Source organism: Tinamus guttatus, unplaced genomic scaffold (assembly GCF_059628265.1).
Source record: "Tinamus guttatus ecotype Peru unplaced genomic scaffold, ASM5962826v1 Tinamus_guttatus_pri_ptg000314l, whole genome shotgun sequence".
NCBI lineage: Eukaryota > Metazoa > Chordata > Aves > Tinamiformes > Tinamidae > Tinamus > Tinamus guttatus.
Window position 1 is genome coordinate 8,280,141 of NW_028288848.1, and position 25,022 is coordinate 8,305,162.

General features: G+C 40.3%; 1 protein-coding gene across 1 annotated transcript in view; it reads left to right on the forward strand.

Moving 5' to 3' along the window:
- BLNK (B cell linker) overlaps window positions 1–25,022 on the forward strand; it is an 80,709-nt gene that overhangs the window by 15,359 nt on the left and 40,328 nt on the right. The window contains exon 3 of the mRNA XM_088528723.1: window positions 9,791–9,837. Coding sequence (XP_088384849.1) covers window positions 9,791–9,837 — 47 coding nt within the window. The remainder of the gene's footprint in view (window positions 1–9,790; window positions 9,838–25,022) is intronic.

Genomic DNA, 25,022 nt, shown 5'->3' on the forward strand with positions numbered 1-25,022 from the left:
TCTTCTCCCCTTCCCACACCAAACCTCAAACTCTGCATGAGCTGGATAACAGAATTAAAGATGCACTGCTGCTAAAAGGTCAGAGGCTACCTGACTGAAATTTAAACTTATGTTGCATGCACTGTCAGGACACAAGACTGGAAGTCTGGGGTTTAATTTTGTCTGTCAGCAATTTGTTAAACCACCTACTTTGAAACGCACATAACTTCAGGTATTTAAATATATAAACTACTATTTCTTTCATGGCACAAAGCACACTTGCTAACTGTGGCCAGCTAGGCTATAGAACACAAATGATAGGATAAGTTTTTAGATTGCTCAAAACAGTTTTTCTAAGAGAAATTCATATATACTTATATAAGAAACCTCTGTTACTACCCTGTTCACAAATAACACAGGTTTCTTCAAAAAAGAGAAAAGAACAATTCGATGTCCCTTTGCAAACAGCATCTAATGCTGTAAAAATCACCACGGAACCCACTGGGAATAGGCTTATATAGCCCAGAAACTCTAGCTCTCAAAGGAATCATTTCAGCACAAGTGGTCATTGAGTTGAGACAGTTCTCACACACTTTCTGTGCATTTTTTTTTCAAGTCAAGTAATTTCCCAGCATTTTTTTTTTGTCATAATTATTATTGCCCAGATGTAGGAAGGCGGAAGGCAGCTGTTTTGGAGCAGTGTCAGCAGGGAGTATTTCCACACAGTTCCCAGGCCCTTGGCCACCAACAACCAGCTACATGAGAGGAACCCGCCGTTCCCCATTTTCTACAGTTCTCTAAGCTTAACCCAAGGAGCCTTGGGACACCTATGGAGGATCCACATTCAGTTATTTGTCCTGGAGAGCCACAACTATGTAGGATTACAGCTTAACTTCCCCCCAAGTAACAAGGGGCCCCACCAGTCTCACCTATCACTGACCCAAATTGATTCCTGACATGCTATTTCCTGTTGCCGTTTTCAGCCTCCCTCATGAGAGAAAGATGAAAAATACTAATGCCCCAAAAATAGAGATAATTTACATATATATAATATATAAACACAACATCTTCTACCAAGACATGACTCTGCTGGCTTCCTCCAGGATGATACTCTCCCAACTAAGTCAATATTCAAATTGTCAAAAACCAACACCACAACCACCTTAATGTGGTTTCTCCACTGAGGAGAACAAATACTAGCTGAAGTGCACATTCACAGGGTCAACACCTCCCCACCCTTTTTGCCCAGGGCTCCCACTCACCTCCTGCCTTATCCCATCTAAGACTCACCTGATGATAGAGGAGCTACATTCTTTTCCAGGGTTGTTTTCAGCTTCCCAAATCCAGTTTGCCTCATAATTGCCAGGAGCAGCATGAAGGAGATAGAGGAAGTACACTGCCCAGAGAACATAGCGCTTTAGCGGGGGTTAAAACAATAGCAAAAAACACAATCACAGAATGAGACCATGTAGAAACCAGGATATCACAAAGAACCACAGCCAGCAGCACTAACTCCACCACCCATCTTCTTTCTTTTCTTTCCCCCACTCGTTTTATAACCAGAGCACTCTTAGTGCCCACCTGAACTCAGGTCAAGCAACTGCAACTCATTGAGCCATCAGAAAACCAGTAAGTCCTAATAAGTTGCAGCTGGGTCAGTTCACAAACCAGTCAGGGAGTCCTGGAATTAGTTAAGGATAGGAGCCTTACCTTCAGCCTAGAAGCAAGGAGAAAAAAGGTAGAGGGGGTCCTTCCAAGCTGCTAGCCCAGTCTCACTGCCTCATAAAGCTTCCTCTTGGTCTGCCATTCATGAGTCCAGCTGGGTCAGGGAATAAATAACTAAAGAGTTTAACACTAGCTGTGTTATCAAGCTCAAGCGTAGAGTTGAGGTAATCAAAATCAATCTAATTGGGCAAGATTATAGGCAAGAGACTCTCGCAGAGGTCAGATGGTCCTTAGAAAGGTACATTTAGCCATGGCAAAGAGGCTTGCTAACTTATGGAAATACAAAAGAGCAAAAATAGAGAGTTTAACAAGGAAAAGGAGCTGCCCATACCACGTGGCCAAGGGAAAGCCTTGTTTTGACAACTCCACTGCATATTGTTTTTGCAAACTAGACTCAAAGAAGAGAGCACTGCTTGGCTCAGGTAAATCTGAGTGAAGTCCCTGGAACGAGACTTAGGTGGCTGGAGGCTGCAGCTGGCTTCAGATGTGGCCCTGCTGAAGGATAAGACTGGGAGGAGAAAAAAAAAAAAAAGCTAATACTATAAATTCTGTGTTGCTGCAGTGTGTCCTGCTTCTTGGAGATGTCAGGTCACAGGCATTTTGACTACTGGCTAGAAATATTTTTCCAAGTCTTTAATTCTTAGAGTTGTCCCAAAATGGAACTTCTTTTCTTTGGAAAATCCTGGCATTTCAATATTTCCCTTTGTCCTGAATCAGAATGAATTGCTGAAAATTTCCCACAGAAGAAAAAATAAAATGTTTGATAGTACTGACATGCTTCATTTTGGCCTTTTACCTTATTATATCAAAACGAATAGTTTGACTTTTTAATTTAATTGATGCAATGTTTTAAGAGATAAATGGCTTTGCTAGAAGAATTGAATAATTTCAGCTGGCTCTTCTCAAGTCCTTTCTTAAAAAACAGGACTTCTTAATCCTGCAGACTGCATCAGCAGCAGGCTCTGCTCTTTTTTTTTTTTTTTTTTTTGGTGCTGAGTCTGCATTCCTATTGGTCATAGTTGCTATTTCTATATGCGGTGACTTATTTCCTTTTTCAAACACTCATTTCAATTTGTTTAAGCATATAGCAAGCAGCGTGTTACCATAAACACATGGGAAGTGGTTTTATTTTCTGTGTTCCAGTAAGTGTCCTTACAATCAGGACATGCAAATACAGAGCTCAATCCACAGAACATCACGCTGTCAGGCAGGGTCACATCTTGAGAGAACCTTGGAATCTCTCTCCTATCTCTCTGACAGGGCAGCATGGGACGAATGAGGGCACCTCTGTTCTAGGAAAAAACTGCATGAACTTTCCAGCATGGGTTCATCAAGGGGAAATCAAGCTTAACCAATCTGTTATCCTGCTATGGTGGGATGAGTGGGTGGGGAGATGAGGGGAGAGCAGTGAATGTTATCTACCTTGGCCTCAGGAAGGATTTGACATTGTTTCCCATAACATCCTCATGGGCAAGCATAAGAAGGGCAAGACAGCGAGGTGGATTGAGAACTGGCAGAAAGGCAGAGCTCAGAGGGCTGTGCTCGGTGACACAAAGTCTAGTTGAAGACCTGTAGCTCGTGGTGTCCCCCATGGTCAGTACTGGGTCCAGTCTTATTCAACTTATCAATCAGTGACATGGGTGGACAGAGCGCCTCCTCAACAAACTCCCGGGAGGAATGGCCTGCAGGCCCACAAGAGCCTCAGAGGGCTGTGCTGCCATTCAGAGGGACCTCAACAGGCTGGAGACGTGGGTGGAGAGGAAACTTATGATGTTCAACAAAGGCTATTGCAGGGTCCTGCACCTAGGGAGGAACAAAGGATAAACTAGTTTAAACTTTCATTAGAGCTCTCTCTAAAGCAAAAAAGGGCCAGCTTCAAGGGTGTGCAGTTTAAGTAGCAATGCAGAAGGAAGTTCCCAAAATAAGATAAACCACAGGTTTCATAGAGGTACTACTGCAGAAAAAAAAAATTTCTTGAAGAAACTTGTCAGTCTTGAGTTCAGCAAAACAATACATCAATTGCATGTTTAACCTAATCAAATTGTTCAGAATAAGCTTGAATTTCACTTAAAATATTTTTTAAAAAAGTTCAGCAATGCTATTTCTGAACAGACCTCTGTCATCAAAAACAGTTATTTTTATCCTAAACATCTAAAACACTGTACTGCTCTACCCAGCAAAAGAGAAATCTTGCCCTCATACTCTTGTCATGCTTTAAGGACAGTCCTTAGACAGTAACACAGTATTAGATAAAAAGTTTTGTTTAGATCATGCTTGAGGACAAAATATGAGCAGCAGTTCCTGATGACTGACAGGTCCACAGGGAGCGGAGGATGCCCACCCTCAACCGTCCTATTCACACCAAGCCTTTCCTGAATATCTTCCCTTGCTCTGATCATAGCTACCGGTGCAACTTCCCTTGTACTATGCAAATTCTTATATAAGCCAAACACAGAGATGACTCGCATGTAATCTACAATATTTCATGTACATGATAGAGCTGTGACACTGCTAACATGACCTATCCTTATTCCCACTGTGTTGAAGGGGGACCAGTCACGGGACAGAGCCTGGGTGACTCAGCTCATAGCAATCAGCCTCACACCATTGCAACCACTTCCACAGCCGGTTTTGAAAGGTCAGAATTGTGGTAGGACTGTTCAACACTGGCACAGGATTACAGCTCTGGAACAGACAAGGGTGCGTTGCCCAGTCCTGGCTGGCAGAACCGCTAACATGTGATCTCCTCCTTACATGGCAGCTCTGACACAAACACGACTGTTGCTTCTGAAATAACAGTAGCTGTTTCTTATAGAACTTCTATAACTGTGACTTTAGATTCGTATGTGGAATACCGACATTTGTCTTTAATGAACCTGATTTACCACATTTTCAAAGTACCAGAATGACAGCAGTGGCATAATGGGATTCCCTTCAGGCCAGAGACCAAGCAGAATCACGCCTCTTGGGGTGGGCATTTTGGAGTGCAAAAGTTGTTTTTTTAGACACAGTAAAATCTAAATGGTAAGCTAGATAAAATATAAGAAGAAAATATAAAAGGAAAATGCTATTACAGTAATAATATACATGAAAAATGTAGACTGAGACAATATCAACCACGTCTCAGCACAACACTTAAACATAGCCTTTTGCAAGTGCACATTTCCTACTGTCTGTCTTCAGTGGGAATGATTTAAGCACAAGCCCGAATGCTTTGCTGATTCAGACCCCAGACATCATGCCTGAATTCATATGAGACCTGAGTCCTGCTTCCCAGTTCAGAGCATCTTACACACTTGGGTAATGTCACACTTGAGAAACACATCACAGCTTCGAAGCCTCCATTTTCCTGGTTGTTCTTAACAGCTCTAAAATTGGTAGCTGCACAGCAATCTCCCCTGGCTTCACTGCTGATATTCTTCAGTTCTTATCTCACTCTTTTGGGTGGGAATATTTTAGTCTTAGCATCTCTTCCAGCCTTTTCCTCTCTAAAAAAAACCTGTCCATTAGGGTAGCAAAGCTTAAGGGATATGACTCTCTGCATATGTGAAAATGAACAGACACCACCAACTTGCTTCACATAAGTCCTATATTACTAAAGGAGGCAGATTTAATTTGAAAGGCTCAGTAGCACAAAGAGACACAATTAGAATTAGGCTAATTGAGATTGCAATTTCCTGTGCCAGTTACAGCTGGTTAATCTGCTACACAAACTCGTATTGCTATAAAGCAATGTTGCACACAAAATGCTCTTGCTACCACTAGATGTCAGTTTTATACACTTTAAAATGGATAAATACTCCAAAAATAGTAATTCTACTTATGTTCGCAATGTGAACATAATTCTTATGTTCTTGTCATGCTTGCTGGACTAAGCTTTATTTTTAAGGATAACACTTTTTTTCCTCCCCCCTTCTCTTTTGCTGTCTTTCCTGTGTTGCACCAGTTTTCCATTAGTTAATGAGAAAGATCTAAGGAATTTCCACTTTACACTATCTTCCATGATTTATTCAGTATAAGATACCCTGACAGTTTTTTGCCAGATATCACTGGCAAAACGGCATAGTTCAGATTGTATTCCTAGAGGAGAGCACTCAGATCTTATTTGTATTCGGTAAAGATATTTTTATATAAAGAGAGTTTTACTAAGAATTGCAAAATCTCCTTAGACTAACTATAGACAACCCACGCTGCCAGCCGGTAGGGGAGATCATTAACATGATTTCTTGTAATTTTATGATTTTCAGATTTTTACTCACAGTGGTTGCCTGAATATAAATCAGTTCAATTTACACTCTTTTATCTGTCAGAAAAGAAAAATATAGGTATTCAACAAATACATTCCTCCTGGTTCTGAATAATTGCAGGTCTTTTTATCAATATAAAGCAAATTTCATCGTGGTCTTAACATAAACAAGTTCATCATGCTGATTATGGAACCTTTATAAAATATTTTGCATTTATTTTGCCAAAACAAGAACAAATTGCTTTACGTCAAACCAATATGGGGCTTTATCTCCCTAGAAAAATGAAAAAAAATAAGGAGGAAAGAAATTCGTTACACTATAATATACTCACATACATGATATATATGAATTATATAGAAGAAAAAAAATTACAAGCATATTTCACAGCAAACCTCTCCAAACTAATTCACATACAGAACTAGTATTGCTGCAGAATGTAACTTCATATTATTTTAAGACTGTAAGACAAAAAAAAAATTACAATCATCTGTACCAAAAGCCTTCTTAAAGGACAACTTTTTTGAGGCAATGACTATATTAAAAATATCCCTTAGCACAGTCTCAACTAGGAACCATGGCAAAAGCTCTGGAATAAATGTGAAGGCCAAAACTTGCTGCGTCCCGGGACTTCTGGCTAGATTTAGCACTTTGAAGCCTTCCTCACAAATTAAGTGTATTCCCGTTTCCAACAAGCAGAGGGAGTATGTGTCAAGCCTGGGGAAGGTAAATCTCCCATATGCTGCACACCGTGTTACAGCATTTTATCACGGCTAAGAGCTGCATCCTCCTTACTTTCCTGCCAGGTTTCCTCAAACCAGGACCCAGCAAACTATTCCCGCGCTGACTATTCCCACCCGCCGGTGCTCCCAGCGCGACGCGGCCTGCAGAGGCCGTGGGCCCCGCTGCTGCACGCGCTCGTGGCCATGGGCCCGCAGCAGGAGCTGATCTCAGCCTTTCCGGAGCCACACGCACCCACCCTGCTTAGGGCTCCTGGCTCTGCAGCTCTGCATGGGCCAGCAGTTTTGCTGCTCTCTGCTTTTGGTGTAAAGCTTCCCATTGCTCAGCTTCTGTGCTGATAAGCTGGATAGGCTCAGCTCCAAGATGTGTCTCTGCAAGCATGGGAGCGAACACGCCTCAAATACCTGCAGCACTGCAGCCTTTCTCCTGAGCTAAGATGCTGTCTGCTAAAGACACCGGCTGCCTCCATCTGCAAGGAGTTTTGGTTACTTCAGCTACAGCAGCTACTAAGAAAGTCGATGTCAGGAGTATGAAGTGGCCAGTAAATGACAGGAAATCCACAGGTGGTCTGAAGGGACTGTGATATGCAGACTGAATTGCACTCTAACGCGAAACTTTAAATGCAAAAAGAGACTCCAATCTCTCCCTTTAGTTACTCATTATGTAGAACATACTATTATGTTGTACAACTCAGATCCTTCCAGGAAAGAAACTACTTTAACTTCTTTATCATATATGTTCATTTGTAATACATGCCTGCCACTTGCTAGTAGGAATCACTAATCGTGTATATCATAAGCAACAACAGAAACTGTGGATAATGAAAACTTGGAGAACTACTCATCTTCTCCCAGAAGGTACCATGTAATTTCATAAATGTTGAGTTTGCATTATATAATTGTACTCTTTGCTAACACCAGAATTTTGTTGCTTAAAAGCAGCAGCAGTTCTTAGTTGCAGACAACAGTACATTTTTTGCAAAAAAAATGAACAAACTAAATAAGAAAATATGAGTTTCAACTGGACCAAATCATGCTAATCTCCTCAAATTTTAGGAAGACTCAGTTTAATCCTACTATTAAATACTATCTCTAAAAAAAGGAAGCAAGATAAAGTTCTGGATCTAGAACATTCCTAAGGTAACTGCCATTAAAAAAAAAAAGGTCTCTAATCTGACATAGCACATGCCTATGCTGAAGGGATCCCTGCGGAAGAGACTGCTCAGGAAATGCATGCCAGGGACTGCCAGTGGAATGGCAGTGACAATTACATAAGTTATTTTACTGCTATTACTGAGCAATTTCAGCTTTGCAATCTTAATATAAACAAGTAAATGTTTACAGATTCTAGTTTGCAAAGAAGTGGGAGTGAATAAGAATCAAGTCCTTTCAATAAAAGGCATAACTGCTTCCTCTTATTTAGTAGAGGTGGAAATGGTTCTAATGCTTATTGCAGTGGAAACCTGGTGACACTGAACAAGCCCAGACGCTGAGCAAGTCTGAACAAGCCCAGAAAGCTGTATATCAATCAGATAGTTCAATGTAGTTCTTAAAGTTCCTCAGGCAGTTGGTGATTCCTAGGTCTGCCAGATGAGCTGCTAACTATCATACACATGGCATGTAGATATGCAGCTGCTTTTTGTTACAGGATAATGACAGGAGGTTCTCTAGTGTTGGAAACCACATATTTTCACAACAAAAATATCGAAGAATTTAAATACATGCAAAGATTCACTTGAATTTAAATACAGGCTGAGGAAATGTTTTCTCTGAGATATTAGATATTCACCCTTGACCTGCTCATCTCCGACCCTTGTTGTTAGCGTCTCATTTTGCATGCCTGAGACAAACTCACCCTTGCATTGGTGAGAGGGTGAGAGAAAAGGCAAAATAGTTTGGAAAGGGACTGATGCATGGGGTATTATTGAGAAAAACAGACAAAACTGAACTAAAGGTGACCATACTACAACTAACTTGTTTTGGCTTAAATCAGAGGAAAATGCAGTTTCAGAGTTTTCACATCCATTTCTTAGCTGTACCTAGGAAGTCTCAGGAAATGGGAAGAATAATTCCTTTTTCCTGACAGAAAACTAGAAAGGATGTGAGAACTGAGTCTGTTACATGGATGTGCTTTCAGCCTAACCTGTTCCTGTTGCAATCTGTGGTGACAAAGTAGGCATTTAGGTTTCTGGACATGCAATGACCTATATAGATACATCCTTATTCTGTGTACACACCCTTGGTCTCTGATCTGCAGAAATTTTCCTGGAAATTTTGCACTGAAAGAAAATCCCATGGCAAACAACGACAAATCCAACTGTAATAAGATTAGTTTAACAGACTGACTTCAGAAGTTTGGCTGACAGATACAACACTAGTGTGAACACAAGAAGTGTTATTTCTGCTGCTTTAGTGTACTGCAAGGACTAATTCAGCACATGGAGATGAAAGATACATTGAGCTACTCAGATTTTTAGACGATTTGGCTAAATTGTTTTCAGTGGCAGAGTTAGCTTGCTTCTTGGCACAATAATGTGTCTTTGCGCAGCACTGTACGTGCCAAGGCAACACACTAAAAATTCCCTATTTACTTTCTTTATTCCTGTTTTTTCATAGCTTTAAGAATTATACAAAAGCCTAGCACAGTAATAGACCAAGCTGTGACTCAATATTGTTAGTCCCCTAACCACTGTTAAACTAACCTTCCACTCAACCACTGCGACACTGATCTGACGATTTTGGTAAAAAAGAAAAATGAAGAAATTCTGTTGTGAGCTGGAAAGAGACCATGTCGAGTGACTTGCTTGTCACTTTTGGAACAATTCATTAACCAGTGTAATTTAATATGTCACATGCCAGGTTAAATTCCAGTTTAAGAAAGCTGTGTGTGCTCCCTGCCTTCCAGAAACATTGCAAAACACCAGTAGTAACAAGTTAAGCATTAACCAAGATGAGACATCATGGGGCTACAAAAATAAAACCCAGTTTTAGGTCTTTGCTTAGTTCACCGTTAAAAATATCGTGTGTAATTTACTTGATGAATTGGTCTCAATTTAAGTGATCTTAGTATAAAATAACACAATCTGTTTTCTCTCTTTCCAGAATATGTCAGAGTACGAGCTGAACCGTTTCAAAATAATGCACCAGCCGTAAGTGTCTCTTTCTTTTTTGCATCCCCACGAAATGAGTAATGCTCTGTTGTATGCTGCCAGTTCCTCTGATTAAAAAAAAACAAGGAAGAATGGGATTTGTAGCCTGTTTGCACTAAGGACATTGATTGTTCGGGATGGGGCTTTCCCAGGGCAGAGACCCTGGCAGATTTACAAGGACCGTGCTCGGGGCCGGGAGACAAGCAACTCTCTTTGGTAGCAGCTCCAGCATAACAGGCTCTCTAGGAACAGTCAGGGACAACCTTGACACGTGGAAAAGCACAGTCTCCTTTTTATGGAATTCAAAAGCTATTCTGCTGGACAGTGTATGGGACCACATTTTCAGAATTGGTTCATCTGCTGTGTAGGGGCCAATTTAAGCGATCAGATTATCAATGTGCTATGTTGAGTATCTGAATGCAAATGTCATTGTAAAAACACTGGATGTTGAGGCTTTTGAGAGGTAAAAATCAGTGCAGTGAAGTGACAAGTATATAATAGAAAGGGCATCACAGATTGCCAAATGTTACAGACCACAGCCAAAACTCAAACTCCTCACCCCTTCACCTTCAGACCCTGTGCAGTTAAGAAAGACCAGGGTCTAACCCCAAACCACTGAAGTCTCTGCTGCCAATTCAGAATATCTTCTCTATTACCTGACTCAAAACTTCAGTGATAAAGTTTTAAAAGTTAAAAAGTCTAAGTTACCAATCATCCTGAAGGCAATTCTGTGAGGCAATAAAATCAGGAAGAATTCAGTTTAGTATGAGATGAATTTCTCTCCTTCACCCAACAGCTTTTATTATTCCATGTAAGACATTTTTTTCCTAACTGGGAAAATATGAAATCTATTTACCACTTTTTTTTTTTCAAATCCCACTCAATTCATAAAAAGTTGAAGGAACTTGAGGGTCATTTTACACATCAAAATCATATTCCTATTGATAATAATTTGATCCAAGTGCAAGTTAATATTCTCCTAAATTCATTTTAATAATTAACTAGATGAATAAGTCAAATGCCAAAGGAGTTTCCTGCAAAGTAATTAAGTCTAATGGGACCTCATTTTGACAGGAATTATAGAAAGCATGAATATGAAGTTAAGCAGGGATGTGACCTTTCTTTCTATGATATATATGAATCTGACCTAGTACACACAGTTAGGTCCAATAGAAGTCTACTGATTTGAGATCGAGAGTTAGGCTTCTACTGATGTGCACATTTAGTCCTTGAACTCTTCCATGGTAGTTTGGACTAGCAAAAGACTTTTTCTAATAGGAATTCTGTAATACGAACTCTGTAATTTTGTAATAGGAATTTTGCTGTCAAGTAGAAACAAAAGGACAGACTAGAATCAGTCCAAAGAAATAAACTCCTAAAATGCATGTTGTGTATGCCAGCTCCCCAGTACCAACCGTTTCTCTCTAAGGTCTGTTTCTATTATATTTTACTGCTTGCTATTGCAAAAATTTCCCCAAATCCCCCAAAACGGTTTGCATGGTTTAACTGGAGTTCTACACTGATCCACCTAGGCCAAATGATGAGGCCTGTTCCAGCCTGTATGTGCAGCAAGTTGTCCATGCTAGATCAGAGCACTAAGAACAGATAAAAAGGAATATGGCATCTGCCAGACAAGGATGGTGAGGTGGAACATGTTGTCTTTCATGAGTAAGAACCAGAATAGGAAAGGCAAAGAGCTTTTGAGGGAGGTGCCTCAGGGTAACCAACTTCTAAGGAGATGCATGAAGAGACTTCTACAACAGACAGGGAACTTGCCAGGAGAAAATGTAGTATTAGTCAGTAGGATGTAGGATTAGACAGTGTAGAAGGCTATAATACTCTGTGAACTAAAACGTGCGGTTGCCCTACCTTCTCCTGGAAGATCCCACAGACACAAGTACGGGTATGCCCCTTGACCCCTGCAACAAATAGGCTCACCTGCTCTGTGGACACTTCTCTTTTTCACTCTGCACCACAGACTCGATTGAAACACTCTTCCCTGATATCCACACAAAATTCAGAAGCACTCAGGAGGCAGATATCAAAATCAGCCTCATACCACAGCTGTTTCAAATACTAGAACGTAGGTGCTTTCCAGACATGCTCGCTTCGTATCTTAATTTAATATTGTACTAAGCTGTGCAAATAAGACTGGAATTTATAACTATATGCAGCAAACCTGACACATAAGCTATAACTGAATGATATGCGCTCATAATTTGGAAGCACATCTCGAGAAAGAGATACAATTACAGCTCAATCTCCTCCGCATAAGTAGTTCAAGACTTTGGTATCAGATGTTTATACAGAAATTATTTCACAATACTTTCAGCTTACTCAAGTTTCACTTTCCCAGGGACCATGAAATTAAAAGGCCTTCTTTATAGCTAATACAATTAGAAATGCCTCACAAACCAAACTTGCAATAAATTTACCTCTCAGCCCGTGTGCTTTAGGGACAAAATCAAAACTGGAATCTTTCACTACCAAATATGTTCTTTTTATTACATGTGTGATGTCAGAAACATGTTCTGACAGATTATCAGGTAAAGAAGAAATTTACACCCACAGATAAGATACCAAGTGTCAGGTCTTGCATCTATCATTTGTCTATGGTGGCATGCACTTATGGAAGATGCTAGATAATAGGTGAATTGTGACAGAAATGCATAATTACAAGTTTTGTTTAATTATGGTGTAGGCAGTGTTTTAATCCCTTGTCTTGAAATAAACATCTACCACTTCTTGTTGCTGTGAAAAATACCACATTCATATTGCCAAGAATTTATACTATACGCAGGAAAAAAATGCTATTCATAAATGAAGTAAATGTTGTGTAGTTAAGATTGATTTCTAGGTTAGTTCTCACATTTATTTGTTACTCGTTCACAATTTTTTAGTAAGATAACTCTAGGTTGAAATTTTTCAAGCAATAGAGCTTGCTTTTCCAGAGACGTATGAATAAATTCTGAATTGTAAGAGCCATTCGTATGAGAAAAGTGTCTTTGTAATGCTGAGATGTTCCACTTGAAATGCATGCCCTCGCATAATTCAGACTGCTAGAGCTAGACACATTGTACATTAACTTATTTTTCATTTTTCTCCCTCCGTCCACCTTTTTGTTTTATTCCTTCATTAAGGAAGGTAATCTTAAAAAAGAGAGTGGAAAATTCACTCTTCAGCATTTGTACAGCTATCAAAATTTAAATGCCACCCTTATTCCAGGCTAATATATCAGGTGCTAAGGACTGGAACCGCCTATGTAGCTGGCCAGGGGAGAGTTCTTAAGGCAAAATATTATGGAGTGAAGGTTGATTGATACATTGATCTGCTAAAGAGCTTGCTCTGCTGCAGGCTTCACAAGTAAACTTGGGCAAATTAATGTAGCATGCCATTCTTCCTTTCTTCCCTTTCATCTGCAGAATGGAAATATTAGTATTTCTCCACCATCAGAGAAGATATGAAGTTCTTTTTCCAAATAGTACAGAAAGCTGTAAAACTTAGATTAAAGCCTGTAATTTATCTAAAGCACTGTAGACTAAAGCCACAAAGTTGCTTTCCAAGGTCCCACTCGGGAGCTTTGAGGCCACAGGGACATGGGAGGTGCATTGAGGAGGAGCAGAGTATCGTGGTGGTTGTTGGCCAAGCGACAGCCCATGGCACTGCTGCCAGCAGCCGCTACGGACATGGAGGCCACCAGAATGACACCAGTTCCAAGGGCAGAGAGGTGGCCACTGGCAGAACCCTAGTCCTGACTGAGATTTATACAGAGCCTTTCGTGCGTTTTTAGCTCATTCTGCAGGTTTCTAGATGGAGTCATTGTTCCAGTTATTTGCAAGCATGACACGCCATGTCCTGTTACATTTAAATAGAGCACAAAATTAAGTGCATAAACATTAAAGCAATAGTTCAACTGGAGAATCAAACCAAAGAAAAGTCAGGAAATAAAATAATAGGCTGCCAGACTGTAATGTCTTTGAGATTTTACATGTTGAGAGTTTTCTAATCCTGTTTTGGTGAGGGAGCTTTGTGGAGCTACTATTAGAGATGCTCTTAGTTAATAAATGTAGGGTATGCAACGTGAACATTTTCAGTTTCACTATGAGTTATTTTAATTCCTGGCTTCTCTGCTTAATGTCTGTGCACTATTTTCTGTAACCAAAGAGTTTAATATCACGGGACTAGAACTATGAAAAGCAGTGTGGTTTGTGTGAGGACTGGTTCCTTAGCAAGCAGGCAAGACGGCTGGGCTAGAGCTTTTGCTGTCTCTAGTGAGGTGCAGCAGCACCAACATCTTGTGCCATTTTACCCCAGCAAAGGTTTCAAGATGAAAAAATAAGAGTAGCCTATGTCTGCTGTCCAAATATTTAGCAAGCAAGAAAGGTTTGCCCCTCTCATTAGGATATTCCATAACGGATTTAAAATTATCCTGTTACCACTAAACACCAGCGCTGACTCAGGAAGATAGTTTTATAAGTCAAAATTTGCTGATTTCTCTCCTTGCTTTTCTTAGGTCTTGGTATAGCTGAAATGCCACTTTAAAATTTCAAATTATTCCAAAACTTGAAAAAGGCCAGCACAGCAAGTTTAGAAGAACTCACTCGATACAGCAACTTCCCAAGTAATAGAAATGATACCTTACAGAGACCAAAAGAGGTTTCCAGTACTCAACCACCCTAGCGGCACAGAAACGTATAATGGGGCAGTTTTTTTGGCAGCAATATGCACTCCAAATAAAAAATACTTATGTATTAATTTTACTTTAAAACACATTCCTATTTATTATTTAATCATTTTTAGCATAAGAAGGCAAAATATACCACCTGTGAAAAAAATCTACTCAGACATTAAATATTTACACAGGCAATCATTACCTGCTGATTAGAATTAATTTGGGATATTCCCAAGTTCACTAGAAAATCTAGGGAATATCTGCTTGTCAAAGTGAGACCATCTTGCCTCCTCTAACAGCAGCAGAGAAATTATAGTCCTCCTGCAGCAGAAAGGGGGCAACAGACACTGTCTTTATAGCAGTTTTCTTCACACCCTGCCGTTAGCAACTGAGATTTTTGCATCATATGAGTTACTTGAGGAGGAAAGACCCACTCACAACTTAGGCACGTATTGTATCCCTGACACAATGATTTTGGAAGTGTCTTGCCAAAACTTAGCACTGAAAGAAAGTAAAGAGTAAGACCTTAGCATAAGAGCCTCATGGCGTTATTGTGGACAGCATGATTTGAACCTGGATCATAGTCCAGGCAACTTTCTTATCAAAGCTCCCCAGTTAATGTCAAGAAAAGTATCTGGCCAGGAGAACACACTGACACACAGACAGAGACACATTCCAATTCTGTGAACTCGTAACTGGGTGTTTATCGTAGCATAGAATAAAATCAAATCCTCGTCAGCAAAACGTAAACTTTTTTTTTGAGATTTGCCAAAAATCTGTGATAGTCCATCTTGGAAAAATATATTCTCCAGTATTTAAGGTCAGATACATGTGATCCTTTTCCACAGATGAATAGTGAATTTGTATTTTATGATTTTTTTTTTACTATGGAAGGAGCTATTTCTGTACACCGTATTTTCCTATTACTGCAAGCCAACAGAAGATATCTCAGAAAAATTGTTCTCTTTCTTAGCGATGCTTTGTGAACCAAGTGGAATTACCCAAATGGTGTTCTGGGCAGGACAAAACCCCACCCCAGCATAGACACCATTCGAGCTTGTTAGCATGGTGCTAACCTGGTAGAAATGAGTCCAGCTGAGGAGCAATGTTTGTCTCCTTATGTTCAGTCCTGTGCTGTAGAGCTTTTAGATAATGACAGACTCGCATCCTGCCAGCTCAGCCTCTGTTAGAGCTCTCCACTAAGACAAACTCTTAGAGAGGGGTGATCAGGCAACAGCCTTACCTTCCACGTTTCCTTGGAGCATCCCTTCAAACTTTTAAATGAAGAACTTTTTAAGTAAACACAACAACTAGTAAGCCCCTACTTCAGCGGTCTTTCTTACTACACAGTTTCATCATCTGCAGTTGCATAAAGCTATTTTTATAAGTGGACACAAAATGACTATGATTACAAGCCTTTTTTTGTTGCCAAATAAATACATAGCTAAAACAGCAGACAGAAAACAGGTATCTATCTACATGAATCATTGGGAGTCACAGGGGATTTGCAAAGTCTGTTTGTAAATAAAACAGTGATTCAGCCTTTGAGAAACAAGTACAATTAGTTGCAATACAGCTTTTCCAAAAGTTGAGAATACACAAGCTTGTACTTTCTGAGTCCTGTTATCCAAATATTTTCTGGGATATCGATACCTTCCAAAAAGCAATGGAAGCAAATCAAATGTTAGCATGCTTCAGAACTCAAGCAGTGGTTAAAGTAGAAACTACTTTGGCGAAGTTTGAGTTTTTGTTGTTCCAAGTGGTTTTGACAGTATAATTGTACAATTTTTCTTTAATTTTGGAAATGATGTTCTCATTTTTAGGGACATTAAGAAAGCTAAATCACAGGTGTGACAGACTAGCGCAAAGCTATACTATATATATATTAAAACTCCTTTAGGAATAAGTGTAGATCAGCCACTGAGGAAAAATCATACAATGGCTCAACCATAGGGAAAGTCCAGGTCTATGACAACCAGCTTAATCTTACTAAATTTAGTGAAAACAGAAACATCTATCTTTAGCGCTCTAGACCAGCCTAGATATCAACAGAAAGTCATGAGTGACTCAAATTAAGTACTGAAAAGCAAAGGAAAAATAGAGGTCAGCTTTTTAAGACCCGGGCTTAGTTGAACTGTGTACATTTGCACACAGAGCCAGAGGCTGAATCAGGAATGGAAGCTGCTGCCTGACTCAGAAACCAGTTCTTCACTCTCATCATGTATCTTGACAGGATCTTCCTCCTCCACCCTGCCAGTTGATTTGCTTTGCTTTTCTCTATTACAAGGCTGTAGGCAGACCACAGAGAACAGGTTGTTGTAGTTTCAATTCACTGGTCTCTCTTCCCTTTTAAAGAATCACATTTGCTAGTCAGAGCACACTGCACCTGGGACTCAAAAATCAGAAGAAAATAACTTCTGGCTCATTCAAGCAATGAAGTGTGAAGAACTATTAATTTATAAGCTCACTTTAGCTGAATCCCACATGTGCCCCAGCTCAAGCATACACTGTGCAGAAAACAGAACAGATCATTCTTCTCCAGATCTCCTAAGTGGAGTCCTCTAATTTTTTTGAGAGAATTACACTGTTTAATTTACTGTTTGTTATCAACTCATACTTCGGCTCTCTGCAGGACAGGCATTTCACTCATCTCACTTTAGACTAGGCTCTGTGATAAGGAGTAAAAACATCACCCTTTTCTGCTTTGATACAAGCATGCAGTGCTTCCTCCACTAGTTCATTTGCCTTGGCTGCCATGTTAGGCCATCTACTCGTATTTCTAAGACAATAAAAAAGTATTAAACTCCTTCATCTCTTCATTCATCTCTTTTTGAACTCTGAAAGGGGAAGAAAATAAGTAAAAAGTAGAGATAAGATATATGTGGAAGAGCAAGAACTATCTAAGCCATGATATGCCAATAATCCTTAAAGCTGGGGTCACACAGCCAGGTGCAGTAGGGAAAACCCATGAAGATGAGACGCAGGAGAAGTGACAGGGCTGCAGCAGAGGCCTCGCCGCAGCTGCCAGCCCGGCGGTTGGCGCCGCCGCCGCGAGTCGCTTGCAACAGCTTGAGGCGAGCTGGCCTGGCGCAGGTGGCCCCGCGAGCGCAGGCGCAGGGGAGGCCCCCGCGGCTGGAGCTGAACCCAACGGCCTGCCTGGCTGTACCAACCCACAGCATTGGTGCATTAGCCAAAAACATAGATTTGAAAGCCTGGCCCAGGCCAGGGTAGAACTTGCACTGATCATGCAGATGAATACCTGCTTGGTAGTGCCTCCCTCCAAAGCCTACGCAGGGGTCGGCATTAGGGCTCCTGCAACACCTGATTCAGAGCATCAGAGAGACGCTATGGAGAGTCTGCAAGTGCTTGAACTGACGTGTGTATTTATGGTGGTCAAATCAAGATTCACAGGCACCTCCTGTGCGAGCTTGCTCCAGCTTCCAGGGGTTTAGATCCCTCTGCACGTGCTGGGGGCACAGGCAGAGGCAAGGGCAGGAGAGCAGCCACACAGGACGCTGCCCGCAGCGCCAGCGCCCTGTCCCACAGAGCAGAGCCCGCTCGCTCGCTGCCATCCCGCGGCACCACGCTCCGCTGCACGCTGCAAACATGGCGACTTTCAAAACTTGACGTTTGTTTAGGGATCTTAGAAGTAAAAAATCCAGATATGCTGAAAACTCTTGAAGAGGTCTGGTCTTAAGGCCAGAGCACGGCCCACATCTGGCCCTCTGGACGGCAGCATGAGCCTCCCTGCCGCACGTGGCAGCTCAGAGCTGTTCAGACCCTCTCTCGCAGGTCACCTAAAAGCCAGAAGGCTGAAAGGCCCCAGGCCAGCACAAGGAGGCAGCTCAACCCCTGCCCAAAGCTGTCTTGGTCTGAGGTGACTTCTAAAATGACAAAAGAGCTGTACTGCCTGAATCTGCTTTTTAAAATGTTTTATTTTGTGTTTCCACAACACATGCTTGATCCTTCAAGCTCCAACAACCTCCTGCTGTTCCTAATAGTCAAAAGCTGGGGAAAATTTTACGTTTTTTACAGTTTCTATACTAGCTTTCTCACTTTCTGTTCTCCTCCACCCTGCACTACTGCCATATTTAAGTAGCTGCCGGCGATATCCTTGATGGAGCTCGATGGAGTATCGGTTTCCTCTTCACATTTCTGATGTTTCAGTCTCCCAAAGCACCTGCCACCACAGCTCTGTCATTTCTCCTATTTAGTTCCTTACTCTCCAGTTTCACTGCCTTTTATTATTTTATGACACTATCTCGCAGTAGTGTGAATAAACGAAGAACACTGCACCATTTCATCACCTTACTGTGCGTTTTGTAAAAGTCATCAGAGTTAATTACTTTTATCAGAGTATTATCTTCCTCTTCTCATTCCTCTGCCTTCAAACAATAACATTCTGAAGAAAAGAAAGGAAGTACAAGGCACATCCAGGCCACTGCTTTAATGAATAGATCTTACAGTTCAAGATCGCAGACGTTGACAGGATTATTTGTATTGCCTGAAATGTCAACATGAACCATCAGATAGACTCCTTTTAGATTACTGGTACCACGGAACACCTAGCAAATGATTCATAACTAGGTATTTACCCAGCACGTACATCTCTTCCATGTCTACACATGGCCCACATTTCCAGCAATACTTCTCTACCATCAGCAAAGTGGATACAGTATTAGATCCTTCATTAATAATAATGAAAAATAGGAGTAAATGGGTTTAAAGATCTAAATGGCCCCAAACTAGTCTATGTGAAAATACAGCATATTAGCATATATCTATATCTATTATGCATTTTGCCGAGTCCACAGGATGGAAAAGTAGTTTCTGTGAAAGCCCCATTTTCTGGGCAGACGTTCAGATGTTCAACCTTAGAAAATACTTGCTAATCAACACAAACATTTTATGGCAAAATCTGTACAAAATACATATAACTTTTCAACACTTTCAAATTACAAACTGTACAAAATTCATAGGAATCTACTGTTCAGTCAAGAGTCTGTTTATAAACATAAAACTTAAAACTCAAAAATATTATGGTAACAGCAAATGGAACAACTTTGTGCGTGTAATATTCCTAAACCCCAATAAGATCTCTACAACACAGAGAAGGTTTTAATGTCCAAGACCCTGCTGCAGATATTGAGAAATATATATATATATAATCTGTTTTTTTCTTTATATATTACTGTATATTAAATTTTCTTTAATCGCCAAACTTTTTGTATCGTAACTTTCTCCAGAAAGTCTCCTTGTCCTCTGCTAGAACAATATATAATGAAAAAGGGATCATCGTTTATGGATGAGACTAGTGTGTGCTACTGCAATGCAGTGAATATTAAAATTCACAGATATTCTCCTCCATAAATGTAGGCTTCTATCAAATTTTCTTACTTCCTTCACTTTTCCCTAGGTACCTTTTATATTTTAAATCTGAAGGGATGACCAAAAGCTGAGCTAGTTATTCTGAATCCCAGGGTTTTTGCTATTAAATGTAGATTTTTCTTCTACTAAACCCTGGGAGGATAAAGATACGGGCTTTTATGGCCTCAGACTTATGAAATAACTCTTTTAAATGCTATACGACAACCATGAATGTTTCAGAATAGGATACATAAAAAATAATAATACACTCAAGTTATGATATGGCATTCCTGTTCATTTGCTACAGTTTGGTGGTCTTAATGCAATTAAAGCTAGCAACTGTAAACATAATGTTTGCAACCATTCACAAGTTTGCAGACGGAGATAACAGACAAATTTCATGGCTCTAGTTATGTCTGAAATATTTTTCTCCACAGAAGAGATTATTACATGTATTTATTTTATGCCAGCCACATCAATATAGAACTTTCATTTATTAGTCTCTTACTGTTTCACATACTGGTTTGCTACTTTTAGTTGTAATGAGAAGTTGTGATGAGATCTTTTTCTCTCAAAATACCCTCATCTTCCTGGTCACTAAATTGTATTTTCAGGGCAATATTTCAAAATCACTTTACTTTTAGGTGAGAAAGGATGTTGGGGGCATCTTTGCCGTGCTATTGCCCCTTCCAAAACACAGTGTCAGGCGATGCCCTTTACCCAGGAAACAGAACAGCACAGGCTGAAGAAGGCAGAAATATCTGAAACCAAGAAAGACTGCAGACAAAAGTAGTTTTACTCTTCCTAAGCATGTTCAGGAATTATTATGGTCACCAAAGCAGTTCAGATTACCAAGTCATTCTAGAGAAAAGATAGACTAACCATTTTCCTCCTATATTACAGACCAGTGCAAGAGAGAAGGGCTTTAATTGCTGTTGGTTTTCTGGCTGCCACGTGTGAACAGTAGTGACGCTACACAAAAATAACCTAATTTTAGGACATCCCTTCCATTTTGAAATTTTGAAACTGTGCAGTCTTTTCCAGTGTGCTTATACGCCAGCAGCAGAGACACAGCTCTGCTTAGAGGGGGGTTAAATATGTATGTCTGAATTCTGAGTGATGCTTGAGTAAGTCCCCACAGACCTGAAGGACTGAAAACACTTTCTTCTCCTACATCCTTCTCTGTCCCTCTGCAGATCTTATTCTTGGGGCTGAGGCCAAATAACACATTCTGCTGAGCCTTCTGCTGGGTCTTTTGGGGTCCCCTCCAGGGTGGGTTGCAGCACAGCCAGACTGCAGCACAGAGAGACAAAATTTCTCCAGGATTGAACCCAGCGGGCTCTGGCAATACAGGATGAAGGTGTAAAGCCCCAGAGAAAAGTTAGAAGCCAGACTGCCCTGCCAGACTCCAGAGAAGCCTGTGCTCCCGTGTCTTCACTTTCACTGCTTCGTGTGCTAGCTGGATGAAGTTGGCCGCCAGGAATCTCCGCGTTCCTGTCCCTGCGTTCTGCTGGAAGAGGCAGGACTTGCACGCGGAGCAGCAGCGCTGCAGCAGCCAGGGTCCTGACTGCCGGCTCCAGCCCAGAGCGCTGCTTCCAGGGCAAGCTGGCCTCAAACACTCTCAGCTTAAGCATTAACTAATTATGCTGTCTGAAAGAGCAAATTTTGTGTTTCCACGTGGAACAGATGACAGCAAAACTGAAAAGCAGAAGTGCAGCTTTTTACACAGTGGGTTTGTCCCCAGGGAAATAAAGCACATTTTCTGTGCAGGTGCTAAAACGAGTTTGTTCAGAAGCCCCTTCATGAGAAAATCCTACTAAATTTACTGCTTTCACATCTCTGCCTACCCCATAGTTTAGTTTTCTGCCTACATGTGCTGCCTGTTTCCTGCAGTGAGCTAGAGACAAAACCAAATCCCATTGAATTAAATCCAGAGTTGTATTTTCAAATGCATCTTCTGTCTACTACTACTATCACTGTTTAAACAACTTCGAATAAGATATTAAGTGCCTGAAGTGATATCAAACTAAAGCTTTAAGAATTCCAGGGAAGTTGCTAGGAGTCTTCCAAAATTAACGCTGTGGCATTAAGCATAAGCATTTGACAGGTCTCAATGATGAGAGTATTATTTTAAAATGCCTGAGTATTATTTTAAAATATTTGCACTGAACAAGTAACAAGAAGATACCTTTTTCTCTTCTGCTGAGACACAACTAAGCACCCACATGTGACTTTTTCTGCACAAGAAGCAGTGTTTTCTAGTTTAAAATAACCTATATGCACTCCGGAAATGGAAAGACCCACTCAAGTAGGCTAATTAATGAGAATCTAAGAAAGATGTCTGGAAAAAAAATGTTATTTTAAACAACATGTATAGCACTGTTTATAGCAATCAGTAAGTAATAAATACGTATATGTCATGAGGAGTCATGTTCCATAAACTCATGGTTTCCAAATACCAGTAAAGAGACATTGAGCAGTAAGGTAAGCAGGCAGTGCATCAACTGAAATAAAAACAGAGGGGAAACAGAACTATGTCTAAATTGCCATTTTTTGAAATGATTGAGGTTGAGCTGTTTTTTGCCATGGCACCAAGCACAGCAAATTTGCATCCTGAGCCACAGCACCGAGCTCTAAACCCATCCAGGCAGCATGTGACAGGCTGGTGGTAACTAGTCCATTTCCCCTGCTCTCTTCATCACCATGGCATATTGCTGACATGTCTTCCTGAGGACATTCTGAAAGCAGAAGAGATCAAATATACACAGAATATTTTGAAATATCAGGCTTTAGCCAAAATTAAGTCCTGCAATGCTCTTACAGAGCCCAGTTTGGATTCAGGCAGTATTGCCCTTTTGCTATTTTCAACATTTAACTTCCACATTTTTGAGAAACAGAACAGTAGCAACTATTTTCTGTCTTTCATGTGAACCCAGACTGATCAAGCCAAGTTACTTCTACAGACTGGGTACATTTATATTCACATTACACTATCTCAATGGCTGAAGCTCTCACTTTTAGGGCTATCCCTATAGCGGTAGAGAGTCAGAACACAAGCAGTAGGTTCAATTTTTGGAGAAATTTACATAGGAATAAATACCTTTTTGAATCCATTGTTGGAGTCGGGAGAGAATTAAGACTTCAGATAAAGATAGGTTGAGAGAATTGCCTCTGAGTTAGGTAAAATAGGTGTTTTATCTAATTACCGACTTTAGGTATTACTCAAGAAAACTTATTTTCTGCTCTTTTGTCATGTCTTGGAAAGAAAAGCCAAGCAATAGCTCACGAAGCTGTCCTTTGCAAAGTAAAACATTCATCTTATGCTTCCCCAAATTCCCCAGGAATGGAGCAGTCAAAATGAGTAAATACGTTAGCTACTCAGCAAGGCAAGATTTATGTGAAATAAAGAATTCTTGTCTATAAAGGACAATCGCCTTCTTCACTCTTGAGTATTTCTGAAAAAAAAGGCACAATTTTCTCTGTAAATGTTAAAGACAAAGCTTTAGTAATCAATAAGGGGTTAAGAATTGTGTTTTCTAACATGACTGAGAAAAAAAAAGCAAGTCTTACATTTCAGAAATGAAATTGAGATCTTGTTATCAATGATTGCTTACTTCAAAGCCAGTTACTCAGCTGTTTTATGTATATTAAAGGCACTAGACTGTATCTATGAGCATTAATGTAATATGTAAAAAACAGCTTCCTCTTGAAACAGCCATGCATAGTTCATTGAGATTCTTTGATGCAGCACTGTCTCCTCAAGTCGTTAAAAATAAAACATTAAAAAGATTTAGTGTAAAATGATAGCATTTTAAATTAATCAATTTGCAGTTATTTTTATTCACCTCCTCATTGCTACGTGTTTATGCTACATGATTTGGTCTACAATTCTCAGCTTTTTATTTTATCTGTGCAAAATCTTAGATGTCCAGAAATGACAACCGAAAGCCCAGGCTGCACCAATGTCCTGGCTTGGACTGTCACAGTATCTACTGCAGCCTGGCTCCCCAGTTACCCTGTTTCTACTGCCCAGGACGTGTCCCTAGGCTTTCTCAGCAGCGGTGAGTCTATGGGGTGATGCTGATGCCCCACTGAGCCTCCCCGTTACGTGACTGGGACGTGGCTCAGGCTGCAGAGCCAGAGCAGGAACTCGGACATCTCTCGGGTTCCCTAGAATAAACACAGCTCAAACCCGTAGGCTACATTAAAACTGCAACATGAACGGTCTCCACAAAAAGCTGCTAACATTAAACTTTGTGGGTTTAAAAGGAAGACCGGTACTATTGCTATTTTATGTAACATTTTACACTGTAATATGAATATTAGTAATATTAGCAGCTTCAGCAGGAAGATCTGACAAACCCCAAATCATCACACAAACTATGCACTGTAAGGCATTAAGCTGCACACAAGCAGTCCCTGGAAAAAACAGTCATCAAAGGCATCAGGCAGAAACCTGTAGCCAAGAAAAAACATCAGACATCACTGAGAGTAAGCAAGTTCTGGATTTTGCCAAATGGTTTCTCAATAACGATGTCTCTACATGAAGATACTTGCTCTGATCTAGGGACACCATTTACCAGGGACTAAATTGCTTCAGTCAAGTTTTCTGATACGTTGTTTCTGTGTTACAAGAGCTGTCTATTTACTACCGATAGCAAAGCCAAATCATAAATGATCTTAAAAACAGGATACAGTAAACAGGACATATTTGGCAATACTTCTCAACAAATTTTGACCTAATAAAAGTGAGTTACTAACAGCCTCAGACAGAGTTCATTGCACAGAGTCTTGTTTTGACCATGCCTTACTATTTCACAGCTCTTAAGTCACCAAAGTGAGGAAGCCTGTACAAGGAATGAGCCAATGGGGAAGAAACAGTAGATAATACCAGAGGAGTAACAAGGATTTTCATTTCTGAATATGTAAGATAAAGAAAAATGTTTTCTGAAAAAAAAAAAAAAAGAGTGTAAGAGTAGAACTGCCCAAACATACTGAGAGAGGGTTGGGGAAACAACCCAGACTAAGCCACAGTACACACAGTGATCAGAAAATGATGCGGCAAAATTCAACAGCTTTTAGATAATCTGTCAAAGTATTAATAAGGCCAAAGATCTCAATGGCATTTTGAGCAGCAAAAACACAA